Source organism: Eptesicus fuscus, chromosome 14, assembly GCF_027574615.1.
Source record: "Eptesicus fuscus isolate TK198812 chromosome 14, DD_ASM_mEF_20220401, whole genome shotgun sequence".
NCBI lineage: Eukaryota > Metazoa > Chordata > Mammalia > Chiroptera > Vespertilionidae > Eptesicus > Eptesicus fuscus.
In genome coordinates this window covers 54,934,924-54,948,730 of record NC_072486.1, presented here as the reverse complement: position 1 = coordinate 54,948,730, position 13,807 = coordinate 54,934,924, and the positions used below count along the sequence as shown (strand labels likewise).

Sequence of the window (13,807 nt, the reverse complement as noted above, 5' to 3'; positions counted from 1 at the left end):
TTTTTAAAATATATTTCTTTATTGATTTCAGAGAGGAAGGGAGGAAAGAGATAGAAACATCAATGATGAGAGAGATGAGAGAGAATCATTGATCGGCTGCCTCCTGCACGGCCCCCACTGGGGATTGAGCCCGCAACCCAGGCATGTGCCCTTGGCTGGAATCGAACCTGGGACCCTTCAGTCCGCAGGCTGACGCTCTATCCACTGAGCCAAGTCAGCCAGGGCCCCCTCAGGTTTTTATAGCCTGCAAGTTAAAAATGGTTTTCATATTTTAAAATGGCAGGGGGGGGGGGAGAGACTAAAAAGAATACTATTTTATGATATATGATAATTACACAAAATTCAAATTTCAGCATTCATAAATCAAGTTTTATTGGAACAGTCACACTCATCCCCTAATGTGTTTGTATTGTCAATGGCAGTTTTCACGTTACCGTCTGGCCTCCAAAGTCTAAAAGATTTACTATCTGTCCCTTTGCAGAGAATGCATGCCAACTCCAGCTCTAAGGCCTTGGGTCGCACAGACTAAGTTGGGGGCACCCAAGTGAAAAATATCAGAAAGAGCCCCATGCCCTTTGTTAATTGCAAGAGCTAGAAAAGGAGATTAAAAAAAAGGGATTATCAGAGCTACGTGAGGCCAGCCTGACACTTAATGAAGCCAAATAAGGTCTAGGCAGAAAGTGCCGTCTGGGATTCTTTCTCGCTGAATCCACATGGTACTGCCAGGCAGGCAGGAGCACCAGGGTGCGCGTCATTAGTTTGCACACTACGTACTTCCTACTTTCCAGTAGAATTGTACTTCTTCGGCCTTTCAGATCAGGGGTCACTGTGTGACTGGCTCTGGCCAATGAAACGGGAACGGAAGTGGCAGGTGTCACTTTGGGGTGGAAACTTAAGCGTCAACGGTAATTAATCAGTCTCCTCCCACCATGGCACTGGCAGCGCTCCACTGGTGGCTGCCCATCAGCCCAGGTCCCAGTGTGAGGGTGACAGGCACAGAGCCCCCGGTGGTCCAGCAGTGGACATGTCATGGTCTTTAGCTTAGCAACTGAGATTTGGGGGTTATTTGTTACCTCACAATAACCTAACTCATTCTGACTACTACATTCCCATTCTATAAAAGAAAACAATCTCAGAGACGTTAAGCAACATGTCCATGGTCACACGGATATGAAAAATTGGAAGCAGTATTTAAACTTCTGATTCCAAACCCTGTATCACGTGTGTGGCCTCATGCTGCCCTCACTTACTCTCAAACCACTCGGCAGCAACTCCTACCAGCTGCCAGGTCCCCACACGGCGCCTCTGAACAGGCACCGTGGATGCTGGCTTCAAAGACGTATACCTGCGGCGGAAGTAAGTTGGAGAAGCTTTCCAGAGATGGTTCTTGATTGAAGGAAAGGAATAGGCAGGAGAACATTAAGAGCCAAAGAAGGGAGAGGGTGCCGAAACCGGTTTGGCTCAGTGGATAGAGCGTCGGCCTGCGGACTCAAGAGTCCCGGGTTCGATTCCGGTCAAGGGCATGTACCTTGGTTGCGGGCACATCCCCAGTGGGGGGTGTGCAAGAGGCAGCTGATCGATGTTTCTCTCTCATCGATGTTTCTAGCTCTCTATCCCTCTCTCTTCCTCTCTGTAAAAAATCAATAAAATATATTTAAAAAAAAAAAAAAAAAAAAAGAAGGGAGAGGGTGCTGCCGACAGGAAGAAATGACACCAAAGGGAATTTAGAATCGGAGGGCACTTTGGCAAAAGGCACTATGTCCCCACTGGTGGGAGCTGGTGGGAGCTAAGCCTTGATATACACGAACAAGCCTTTCAGGTTGGGGGACACAAGGTGCTGTGGGCTTGCCAGCCTCACTCTGAACCCTCGTGAAAATATTACTCACCTTTGAGGAATTCAGCTGAGGAACAGAGGGGCCATTCCCAGGCACCAGCTTGTCCTGGCTCACGCCAAGAGACATGGGGAAGGAACCTCACCCAGAGGGACACGGGGCACAGTCCGTGGCTCTGTCACTGCTCATCGTCAATGGGGTCAGGCCAACAGGCGGAAAGAGAATCCTAAAACTCACATGTGGTTGAAAAGGCTGAGAATGACGCCGAAAGTCATCTGGACGATCCCCAGGATCACCGACATCTTCATTTTATAGGAGTTCAAGAATGTCAGCTTGTTTGAAGCCAAGTTCCAAATCTGGGTGGGAAACGTGAAGAAATGCTTGAGGCCAGAATCTGGACGTCCTACCGGGGCTGGGGACAATCCCACAATTTCCCCTGAGAAGTGGCTCTGGGATCCACAGTCTCTAATTTCAGTCCCGTTCCACTCATGCATTTTAGGTTCAGAGAAGGACCAGCCCCTTATATAAATGCAACTCTGATGACAAAAGTGTCCGAACCATTAGTGCCAGTAAAATAGCAAGTGGCTGGAAGGAAACTGGGGAGGAAAATCCTACATGATTTTTCCCTGATCGAAATGAAAATAAATCATGAAATACTTTGGAGATCCCAAACTTGCCTCAGTTCCCTTAATAAAAGTGTAGATCTCTGACCCATGAATTTATCCAATCCCTTCCTTTTTAAATATAAAAAAATGATTTCAGAGAGGAAGGGAGAGGGAGAAAGAGATAGAAACATCAATGATGAGAATCATTAATTAGCTGTCTCCTGCACACCCCACACTGGGGATGGAGCCCGAAATCCAGGCATGTGCCCTGACCAGGAATCAAGTCATGACCTCCTGGTTCATAAGTCAGTGCTCAACCACTGAGCCACACCAGCTGGGCTATCCAATCCCTTCTTAATAATAAATAGCATGTTTGACTTTGAAATTCTATAGGGCTTCACATTACAAAGCCTCTTCCAGGCCATTCGCAAGAAGCCACTGCTGTAGCCTATATTTATTAGCACTATGGGTAAGGCATGGTCCCTGCCTTCTCTGAAGTTCCTGTTTGTCAACTTGCAGAGTGATGGGCATGTGTATCTGCCTGCCCCCAGGAGAACAACACAGACAGCAAGCACCCCCAGTGGTCGGGGGCTGATTAGTGACCCCATTCACCAACGTTCTTCTTCCCCACAGAAATCTTAAACTCCCTGTAGTTTCCAATCCCCACCCTCAGGCAAATGATTCAAGTCCTCTCCACTACCTCTGACACCTCTCCAACTTCAGGCACATCCCCAACTGCCTGCTAGACACATCTTGAGGGCTTGTCGTACTGCATCTCAAAGGTAGCAAAGCCACAAACTTCTCTTCCCTCCTACAGTGACTCAGGGTCAGCATCCACCTAGGCACAGGCTCAATGCATAGTCACCTGCCCTCTCTCCTGTACACACAGGGGCAGGGACCACATCTCACTGCTTCTTTACAATGTCCTGAGTGGCTCCCAGCGGGACGATCACTAAGGAGGTCGCTGGGAAGGTAAGAGAAGGGACACCAGTGATGATGCCCACACACCAGAGGAGCCTCCCTCTCCTCCCCTCCCCGTGTGCCTCGACCTCTGAGCTGCACCAGGCTTGCCCTCCACGGTCTGCTCCTCCTTTGCCCACCTGGTTAGCCAACCCCACGGGATCTCTCAGCTTGGTGAGGGCAGGGTAACTAGCATGCTGCGGAGCCAGCCAAGCCTGATAAACTAACCATGCTCGTCGGTAAGTACCAGGCACACACTAAGCTCCTTAAATGTGTTTATCCTGTTTAATTCTAACAAAAACCCCATGAGATAGAGACATTTGTCCCCCACTTAGCTATGGTTTCACTTTTTGTGGTTTCAGTTGTCCATGGTCAACTGTGGTCTGAAAATATTAAATGGAAAATTCCAGAAATAAACAATTCATAAGTTTTAAGTCGTGTGCCATTCTGAGAAGTCTGATGAAATCTCGCACTGTCCCTTTCCATACCACCTGAGTCACGAGCCATTACGTTGTCCAGCGTCCCCGCACTGTACACGCTTCCCGCCCGTTAGTTACTGAGTAGCCTTGGTTATCAGATCAATACTAACATAGTATTGATACTAACGTAGTGCTTGTGTTCAAGTCACCCTTATTTTACTTAATAAGGACCCCAAGGTGATGCTGGCAATTCAGATATGCCAAAGAGGATCTATAAAGTGCTTCCTTTAAGTAAAAAAGTAAGCACAGTACAATAAGGTATTTTGAGATAGAGACCATATTCATATAACTTTTATTACAGTATATTGTTATAATTGTTCTATTTTATTATTGTTAATCTCATTCATAAATTAACTTTATCATAGGTGTGTATGACAGGAAAAAACATAGTGTACATGGAGGCAGTACTATCCACGGATTCAGGCATCCCCTGGGGGTCTTGGGACGTGTCCCCATGAATAAGGGAGGACAACTCTATAAGGATTCCCATTTTACATATGAGGGAATTTATCTTAATTTTGGGGAAACAGAGTTACTTAAACACCTAGGGAAAAATAACACAAATAACAAATGGAGCATTTACCCCATTTATGCATTAAACTCTTTCTAGGTGTTTTACATGTGAAAATCATTTAATCTTCTTGTTACGGGAGAAAAACAGGTCTTGTCTTCCCCCATTGCTAGTGGGAGTGGACTTCTTGGGGCACCACTGAAATAAACACTTCCAGAGGCCCCCATGAGAAGATGCGATATAGTAGAAAGCTTTATTTCCATGGGATTACGCTCCTGGGTTTCCAAAGTCCCATTTCCCTTAGTCCAGCTATAGAAGTGTAGCTGGGGTGTCAGTAGAGCTCAAATCAGAGCCAGTGCCCAGAGTTTCCGGCCAGGATTTAAACACAGGCTGCCTGATTCCATAACCATTGTTATGTTCATTTCTTATAAAATATTTACAGACACCTTTTGAAAGACCGCGCAGCTCTGATAGCCAAGTATTTCGTGATTTGATTCAAAATAGATGATGCATTCAGTCAATAAATGCAGCTGTAGAAGTTTACAATATGCAAAAACCAAACCCGTCATTAATATATGTAAGAGCTAACATAGGCACAGAGATGTTCTGTTTAACAGGTTATCTCTGGGGACTAGGCCTGCAGGACCGGAGAGGTGGGGAACACAAGTCTTTCTTTTCATTGTTACAGTGTTTTGTGTTATATGGATTCTTCATCATACAGATCATTATTTTATGATAAAAAGACCATAAGTTTTTAAAAATCTAAGTGCTAATTTTCAACACCCCGCCTTCTCTTTCACCCTCACGTTTTCCTTTCTTTTTTGCCTGGTGAACAGATGACAAAAACTGCACACAGAGCAGGAACTCTGGAGGGCTCAGTTCTGAGATGTGAATTAACCACCCTCCCTTTGTGGGGAGCAGACCTGGGCACTCAGGATTTGCTGCTGCATTAGATGTGGGCTGTGAGGGCAAGAGAGAGGACAGTGGGAACAAAACGATTCAAAGCAAGGCCAACCAGACCCTAAAACCACCCCCTCTGTACTCCCCTACCTGCTTGCTAATCAGAAAACTCCCAGGACCAAAGATAAAGCCTTCCAGTCTACAAAAATAACAACTTGCATATCTTTTTAGCATTTTGCAGCTTGCAAACCAGCTTTCAAGGACTTTACCTCTTTTGATAAAACTTGGAATGCAAGTGTCCCTGGGAAGCAAGCATAAATACATCCTGGGTAATGCTTTCTTTTTAAAAAATATAAATTTTTATTGATTTCATAGAGGAGGGGAGGAGTGATAATAACATCAATGATGAGAGAGAATCATTGACTGGCTGTTTCCTCCACATCCTCTACTGGGGATCAAGCCCACAACCTGGGTATGTGCCCTTGACTGGAATTGAATCCAGGACCCTTCAGTCAGCAGGCTGATGCTCTATCCACTGAGCCAAACCAGGTACGGCCTGGGTAATGCTTTCTGTTTTGTTTGTTTTTAATTCTCACCAGAGGATATTTTTTCATTGATTTTTAGAGAGAGTATGGAGAGTATTGGGGGGGGCGGGGGGGGGGGGGACGGGCAGAGAGAGAGAGAAACATCACTGTGAGAAAGACACATCAACTGGTTGCCTCCTGCATGTGCCCCAACCAGGGCCAGAGCCTACAACTGAGGTATGTGCCCTTGACTGGAATCAAACCCAGGACCCTTCAGTCCGCAGGCTGATGCTCTATCCATTGAGCCAACAGAAAAGCTAGGGCACTTTCTGTTTTTATAAGGGAGGGGAGGAGGGCAGGCAGTGGGAGGACCCAGGAAAACTTAAGAGGAGAGAGATGACCCACAAGATAGGAGAGACCACACAACCAATGTTAGGGCCAGTGCTGTTTCCTCTTAACTGTCAGCAACTAAAGCTGAGCTTTTGGGTTCTCTGTCACAAAAAGAGCTTAGGAGATACACTTCTGGACTGCGTCTCCCAAGTTCAGGGCTAGACCACTCAAGCTCATTTGGAGCACAAGGCTGCCACCTGGTGGCGATCTGCGCTGGGCCACTACGTGTGCGTGTCTTCTGGAAAACCCCTTCATATCCAGTGCGAGGAATCACCTTGGTTTTGCTCAGCTCAAATCCAATTGAGATAGATATAACAAACAAAAGCTGACCATCTCTTTTTCCACTCGTATCAATTCTAGGCAGTAAAATTAAACAAAAATAAAAGCAAATCCATATTTTTCTAGGAAAAAAAAGTTACCCCACTGCAAGAAAATGCCAAAGGAGGAAACTTGATTAGGATGCTAAATTGGTGATCTAATATGCATACTTTCCAGGCAACCAGGGCCTTTTAAAAGAAGCAGTCATTGCCCAGCCGGCGTGGCTCAGTGGTTGAGCGTCAACCTATGAACTAGGAGGTGAGGGTCAATTCCCAGTCAGGGCACATGCCCAGGTTGTGGGCTTGATCCCTCGCAGGGAGTGTGCAGGAGGCAACTGATCAGTGATTCTCTCTCATCACTGATATTTCTCTCTCTCTCCCTCTCCTTTCTTCTCTGAAATCAATAAAAAAAACAAAAAACTGCCGAAACCGGTTTGGCTCAGTGGATAGAGCATCGGCCTGCGGACTTGGGGGTCCCGGGTTCGATTCTGGTCAAGGGCACGTCACGTACCTTGGTTGCGGGCACATCCCCAGTGGGTGGGCGTGCAGGAGGCAGCTGATCGATGTTTCTCTCTCATCGATGTATCTAACTCTCTCTCCCTCTCCCTTCCTCTCTGTAAAAAATCAATAAAATATATTTAAAAAAAAAAAAAAACTTTTTTTAAAGAAGCAGTCATTAACCGCCAAGGCATAAGTGATGGAGAACAAGGCAGAGGTTTGGGGAATTGTATGGAAAATGATCCAGGGGCTGGGTCCGGGATGCAGGCAAAACACTTACTGGAAGTCAGCGCAGTGTGTCACAAAAACCTCCATGTAATTCTATCTCCACACAAGTTGGTTGGTTTGACAGGTTCTGGCACTCCCCCCACCACACCTCCACCCCCGCCCCGATTTCTCCTCAGTCAGTCATTTAACTATTTAATAACTATGTAAGCCCAGAGGCCATTGTTACCGGATCAATCCCAAATGGGTATGGGTTCCCAGAGTACACGCCTGGAATGGCGGGGTTCAGCTGTAAAAGTGGGTTTGTTTCCATCGTTTCCATGCTGCAGAGGGAGAAAGGAAAAACAAAGCCAGTGAGTGACCGAAGGCAGGAAAAGGACCAGGGTGCCCTCTGTCAAGCCAATCACAGCTAACTGCTGGTGCAGCGCATCCATTCAGCTCATTCGGTTATTCCATGAATGGTACTGAATCCCCACTGTGTGCCAAGTACCGTCCTGTGGCCTGAGCAACAGAAATGACCCACCACCCCCCAAGGAGTATATAGTCTGAGCTTTCAAAGTGCTCCCAGCCTGGTGGGGTACATATAGTAAAAAATAAAAAAAAAAATTATACTACATCAGAGAAAAAGTAGGGGCAGGGATGAAGGAGCCCACAGAAATAGATTCCAGCCCAGGGACTGGCCAGGCACTCTCTCCCGGGAGCACGTGGTAACCCTGGAGGAGGGAGCTGGCTTTCACACAGGGGCCCTGATCTCTGTGAAACTCAGCCCTCAACAGTTGGGGTCCATGGATGTCTTTAAGTCTATGTCATCTTCACCCAGAAGCACAAAACAGCACACATCTACAGAGGGCCCCCAAAATGAGTATTTGAAATGGTGAGGGACAGAGTGCTGGCAACTTTGACAGACTGTCTGCAAATACACCCACTTCCTCCTGCGGCTGAGGTGCTGGAGGTGCTCGGTAACAGAGAGGAGAATTAGGGAATCTGATCATGCCCCAGGCCCTCGGTGGACAGTGAAGGCAGCTGGCACTAACTGGCCACCCTAGACACACACAGATCCCTGTCTTAACAACACACCTAGATCCCTGTCTTAACAACACACCTCAGGGCAAGTGGCTGGATTTCACTAGCAGAGGCGTGTTGGTGTGTCCACAAACCAGAAAGCCACCCCTGACGAGAGCGAACTGGCCGGGTACCCACAGCTAAGCCTGCTGTTGAGCATAAACAGTTTCACAGAACACCAACATCAGACAAGGCCATCCTGTGACCGCGATGGATCGAGACAAAAGCAAGACCAGTCCACAACCATATCTGATATAGAATATGGACATATCAACAGAAGGACATTGTCCAAATCACAAAAATGACCAGAGATAACCTTTATCCTCTGAGAGGCCAAATCCTCTAAGTCAGTCTTTTTAAAAAAACATATATATTTTTTTATTGATTTCAGATTGGAAGGGAGAGAGAGATAGAAATAACAATGATGAGAGAGAATCATTGATTGGCTGCCTCCTGCATGCCTCATGCTGTGGATCGAGCCCTCAACCCAGACATGTGCCCTGACCAGGAATCGAACCATGACCTCCTGGTTCATAGGTCTACACTCAACTACTGAGCTACGCCAGCCAGGCAGTTGAGCTAAAGTTTTAAAAGCTATTTCCATGTGTTACAGTTACCAGCACAGTTACTGAGGAAGTGGCACAAGGTCTCACGCTCAGTTGAGAAAATGGCATTATTTGTTGAATTTGAGGGTACACCTCTGGGCCGAGCCAGGCGTGGATTTGCTCCGCCATAGATGGCCAGGGAACAACCCCCCCCCCCCCCCTGTCTGTGAACTTACTTCCATGTGCCATTTCTGAACATGGGTCGGACGCTCCAAGAAGAGCCGAAGATGTTGAAAGCCTTGGAGAAGCAGTCGTTGTAAATGAAGCCCGTGTAAATGGAGAAGATGCCCATGAGGAGGATGAGATAGCGCCCGTGGAAGAAGGTGTTCCAGATCTGGCCTCGGGGAGACAGAGAGGACTGTCAGTGAGCTCTGAGCCGGCTCCGAGGCGTGTGTGATCAGGTCTCTCCGTAGCAAGGCACGGAGGCCCCATGCAGAGGGGCCACGCGTCGAGGCAGGCACCAAAGTGACCCAAATAGCAAGAGCACACACATCATGATGACTTAGAAAAGTCCTGGACTGGTCGTTGCTATTGTGGAAACAAGCATAGAAGCCTCATATTCTTGAATTCAGCCTTGGTTAGAAAATGTGATTAAAGCAGAAACTGAGGCCTCGCCTGTGAAAGAAGGGACTTGAAAGTGGGTGGCTGTGTCTCCAGCACTTCCAGGAGGTAAGCACTGAGCTGGCTGCTAAATTTTACGGCAAGTCAAATCTATACTCATTTGGCGGGGCGGGGGGGGGGGGGGGGTCCCCATTAAAAGTTGAATTTCTAAGTACATCCACTAAGAAGAGAAAGTGCTTTCTCCCAATACTGCAGGATGTGCAACAACCATCAGAACCGCTGAGTAGGACTTGGAGAGTTCAAATATTTATTACAGGAAACTACATCTATTAAAATGCTTGTCATGAGCCTGGCCGGGTTGCTCAGTTGGTTAGAGCGTCATCCCGATATGACAAGGTTGTGGGTTCAATCCCAGGTCAGGGCACATACAAGAATCAACCAAAAAATGCATAAATGAGTGGAACAACAAATCAATGTTTCTTTCACTCTTTCTCTCTCTCCCTTCCTCTCTCTCTAAATAAAATGCTTGTCATGAAAACTGTATTAGTCATAGGTCGATTTATCACTAACCTTGCTTATGATTAACTCACTCTGACATCACTGAACTAGCTCTAGTTAAATCAACCTGTAAAAAATAGATTGCAGATAGTCTTAAAATTCAGAACATAGCTAAAGGCATGTTTGCACTTTGTAAAATGCAATACCGCTGGCCACAAAGTGACGTCAGCTGATTAACTTTGAAACAATGCAACTCTTGAGTTGTCTCAACCTTCACATCGCTCTGTGAGGGAACTTCATGAAAGGACTCTATAGTGTGAAAGCGAAGACATGGTATTCAGGATGTCTGTGTTTCACAAGAACACTGAGCATGGGCTTGTGGGGAAAGGGCTCTGCCATGAAAAATTATTTGTGCTATTTCAAGTGAAAAAAAGGAGGTTACCAATTAATATGCACTATTTTATCCCAATTTCTAAAATTACATATTTTTGTATAAGCACAGAAAGGAAACTAGAAAGATAATACAGAAACACTCATTGTAATTTTTTTCTAAGTAGATGGCTGTATTTTCCCAATGAATGTATATTGCTTTTATAATCAAAGAAAAAAAATCAATATTAGCAAAAAGAAAAAAAAAAAGGAAAAATCAATGCCTTGCCAAACAATGTACAAAAAATAACAAAAATGCTAAAAGGAACTGCACCAAACCATCCAAAGGACTGTGGACAAAAAGGGACCACATGCTAACCTGACAAGCTCAGGGAAGGCCTAGTGTTTATGCTGAGTTTGGGCCCTTACTTTTCATAAGAACAAGCTATTCCTATGGCAAAAACAACATACACACTTTAATGTTCTTGAGGAAATGAGACATTTGATGGGCGCCCACCTCATTATCCGTCTTCTGGGCGAGTAAGCGTCTCTCATTATGGACCATCCAAAGGGCTGCCAGGAGCATCACGGTTCCGTGACCACAGTCTCCAAACATCACGGCAAACAGGAAGGGGAAAGTGATGATGGTATAGGGAGCTGCAGAGGTGAGAACCACAACAGCCTGAGTCTTCCCAACAGTCCTTTGGGCTCCCGACTAAAGATCTGTCTATCACGCTCCTTGTGAGAGGCTGGCTCCCTTGGGTCTTTCTGATTCTGTCATCTCTCAGTATTCACACCCCTGACACCTGCTTGGCTCCCACATACATGAGCTCATCGGTGGATAAACACTATTATTCCCTATGTTATAGATGAGCTGAGTTTGGGAGTGGTTAAGTGACTTGCCCAAGATCACAAAGTTTCATGGGATTTAAAATCCGTTTTCTACATGCTTTTTATTCTCTTTCCACCACCATCTTCTGCTTGTTTCTCCACCATTCACATGTACCACAGACCTCCAGCAGTTACTCACCTATGGGGCCCTGCATTATGGTTCACAAATTAGATTGGGACACAGGCTAGACAAGAACAGCATCATGCACTGCTTGGCTAACAGGCATCTGGTCTACCCCTTTATTTTACAAACCAGGTCACCAACATCACAGTTTATGTCACTAGGAACCCAGTCTTCTGACTCCAAGTTCTGTGTGTTCCACCTCTCCCATACAACTATGAGAGTGTGAAGATGCCTAGAGAGGACCCTCGTTGAATTGTTAAACAAACAAGAACCGAATGTGGCTGCCTGATAAGGCTACAGTTTAAGGGAGAACAGGTGAAATCTTGACAAGGAACAAATCTTTTACTAATCACCTTTACAGAAGACAATGCAGAGCATTAAAAAAACAAATACGATTTTAGGAAAGTCACAGTTTTAAGTAATTCATCTCCTAGGTTGCCAACTTGGGGGTAAATCTTACCCAGTTTTCATTTTCAAGCTGCTCAGGCATGCAACATATCAGACACCTTACCTGGGTTTATCTCCCGGTAATTGCCTACACCATATGCATCTACAATATTCTGGAAGCCAGCAGTGAATTTATTGGTCCTGTTAAACGTGGGAGGAGCTGTTTTAGATTGCACTGCTGTCAAGATAGGGGCCATGGAGGAGCCACTTAGTTCCTGCAAGAAAGAACATGTGACAAAAATGTAAGGAGGAGAGCCTTGCGCTGGGTACCAGCACATGGATCACAGGGCAACTCTTACCATCACTTACTGGGTAAACCTGGGATAATCTCTTGACCTCTTTGAGACTCATGATCTCTCCCATAAAAGTGAAAACCTTCCTAATACTTATCTAACTTATCTGACAGGAGGGTTGTCAAGAGAGTAGAATTCCTCCTGCTTCTCTGGCAATTTGCAGTCTCCTGCTCCTGAAATGCATATTTACGCCTCGGTTCTGGCTCTCCTCTCCTCAGTTCTGGCTCTCGGGGCTGGCTCTCCTCTTCCTTTCTCTCCACCTACTCCCCCAAGAGCTCATCCACTTTTTGAATTTTGTTCCAATCTTTCAAATGGCCTTGACCTGCTTGAAAATTTCGATTATTTTTTCATTGCCTGCAAACTCTCATGTCTCAGCAACCCCACATAATCCAGGAGCCTAGAACTGGAATCATCAGCTTGCCCTAAAGCCAGGCTATTCCTTTGACAGTCTCCATCCTCCAAATTCTTGAAACTTTGGAATCCACAGACTTCTCCCTTCTCCTGATGTAGTCAACCAATCTCCAGATCTTGCTAATTGTCCCTTTCCAATTCTTCTCCCTCCCATTCCCACAGCCACTAGCCAAGCCCCAGCCTCCCCATCTTCCGTCATCTCTTTCCCTCCCATTTATCTTACACTCCAGACTGCATAATCCTTCTTTTAATAAAACAAAACAAACAAAAAGCCCTACTTTAGTCATGTTACCTTCCTGCTCAAAAATCCTCAAAGGCTTCCTCTTACCGAAAGAATAAAGCCAGAACTCTTTAGCCTTGTAATCAAGACTTCTTTACATTACTGACTTAATCCTCCATTCACACCTTTACCCCCACTGCTTCTCCGTGGAAATCACCCAACTCCACAGTAGCCACCTCCCTTGTTCACTTACCCAAGTAGGAACCACTCTCCAAGCTCACCCCCCAGGAGCCTTCTGGTCACTCCAAATTCCAACAGCACTTACCACCTGCACACCCAGTGGGGCTGAGCACCAGCTAAGTGAGTGCTCGTCAGTCCTCCTAACAACGCCCCATTTTAGAGATGAGGAAACTAAGGTATAGAGAGGTTAAGTAACTTTCCCAAGCTTACATGCAAGCAGAGGAGTTCCTTACTCTATGATTATATACTAGTGGCCCAGTGCACAAAATTCGTGCACATGTAGGGTCCCTAGGCCTGGCTGGCAATCATAGCCAATTGGGACCTTCTGGCTGCCAGCCAGGGCCTCGCTTCATTCCATACCGCCCCCTGGTGGTTAGCGCGTGTCATAGCAAGCGATTGAACTCCCAAGGGGACAATTTGCATATTAGGCTTTTATATATATAGATGTTTTCATGTGTGCGATTATGACCTCCTTGAGGTCAAGGACTGTGGCTTCCTCCTTTTTTTCTAACATGTCCTCCAGCAGCAGACATAACATTAGCATAACCTAAGTATTTTAAGGTCATTGGTGATAATAGCTATACTCCTACACTTTCTCCTCATCTCCTACCAGCATAGCGCCTTCTACTCCTATCTGGGGAAATACTTTGATTATTTCAGAGGATGAAGAAACTGTAGAAATAGCCATAAGCAGCAGCCTGGGGACAGAGAACTGCTATCACAGCTTCAGACCAACAGACAACAAGAATCCAGACTTCCCGGAAGATTTCCATGAGTCAAAGAGCCTATCCCCCTCCCCGCAGGCTCGCGGATAGCGCCATAGTAACTGATAGACCCACCCCTCG

The 13,807-nt window shown here is 46.0% G+C and overlaps 1 protein-coding gene across 1 annotated transcript in view; it reads right to left on the bottom strand.

Annotated features, from left to right (window-relative positions):
* Window positions 1–13,807, bottom strand: part of ATP6V0A4 (ATPase H+ transporting V0 subunit a4) — a 42,837-nt gene that overhangs the window by 10,155 nt on the left and 18,875 nt on the right. Inside the window, exons 10-14 of the mRNA XM_008150486.3 lie at window positions 11,863–12,013; window positions 10,854–10,993; window positions 9,085–9,242; window positions 7,471–7,564; window positions 2,070–2,188 (exon numbers count right to left, since the gene is read on the bottom strand). Coding sequence (XP_008148708.2) covers window positions 2,070–2,188; window positions 7,471–7,564; window positions 9,085–9,242; window positions 10,854–10,993; window positions 11,863–12,013 — 662 coding nt within the window. The remainder of the gene's footprint in view (window positions 1–2,069; window positions 2,189–7,470; window positions 7,565–9,084; window positions 9,243–10,853; window positions 10,994–11,862; window positions 12,014–13,807) is intronic.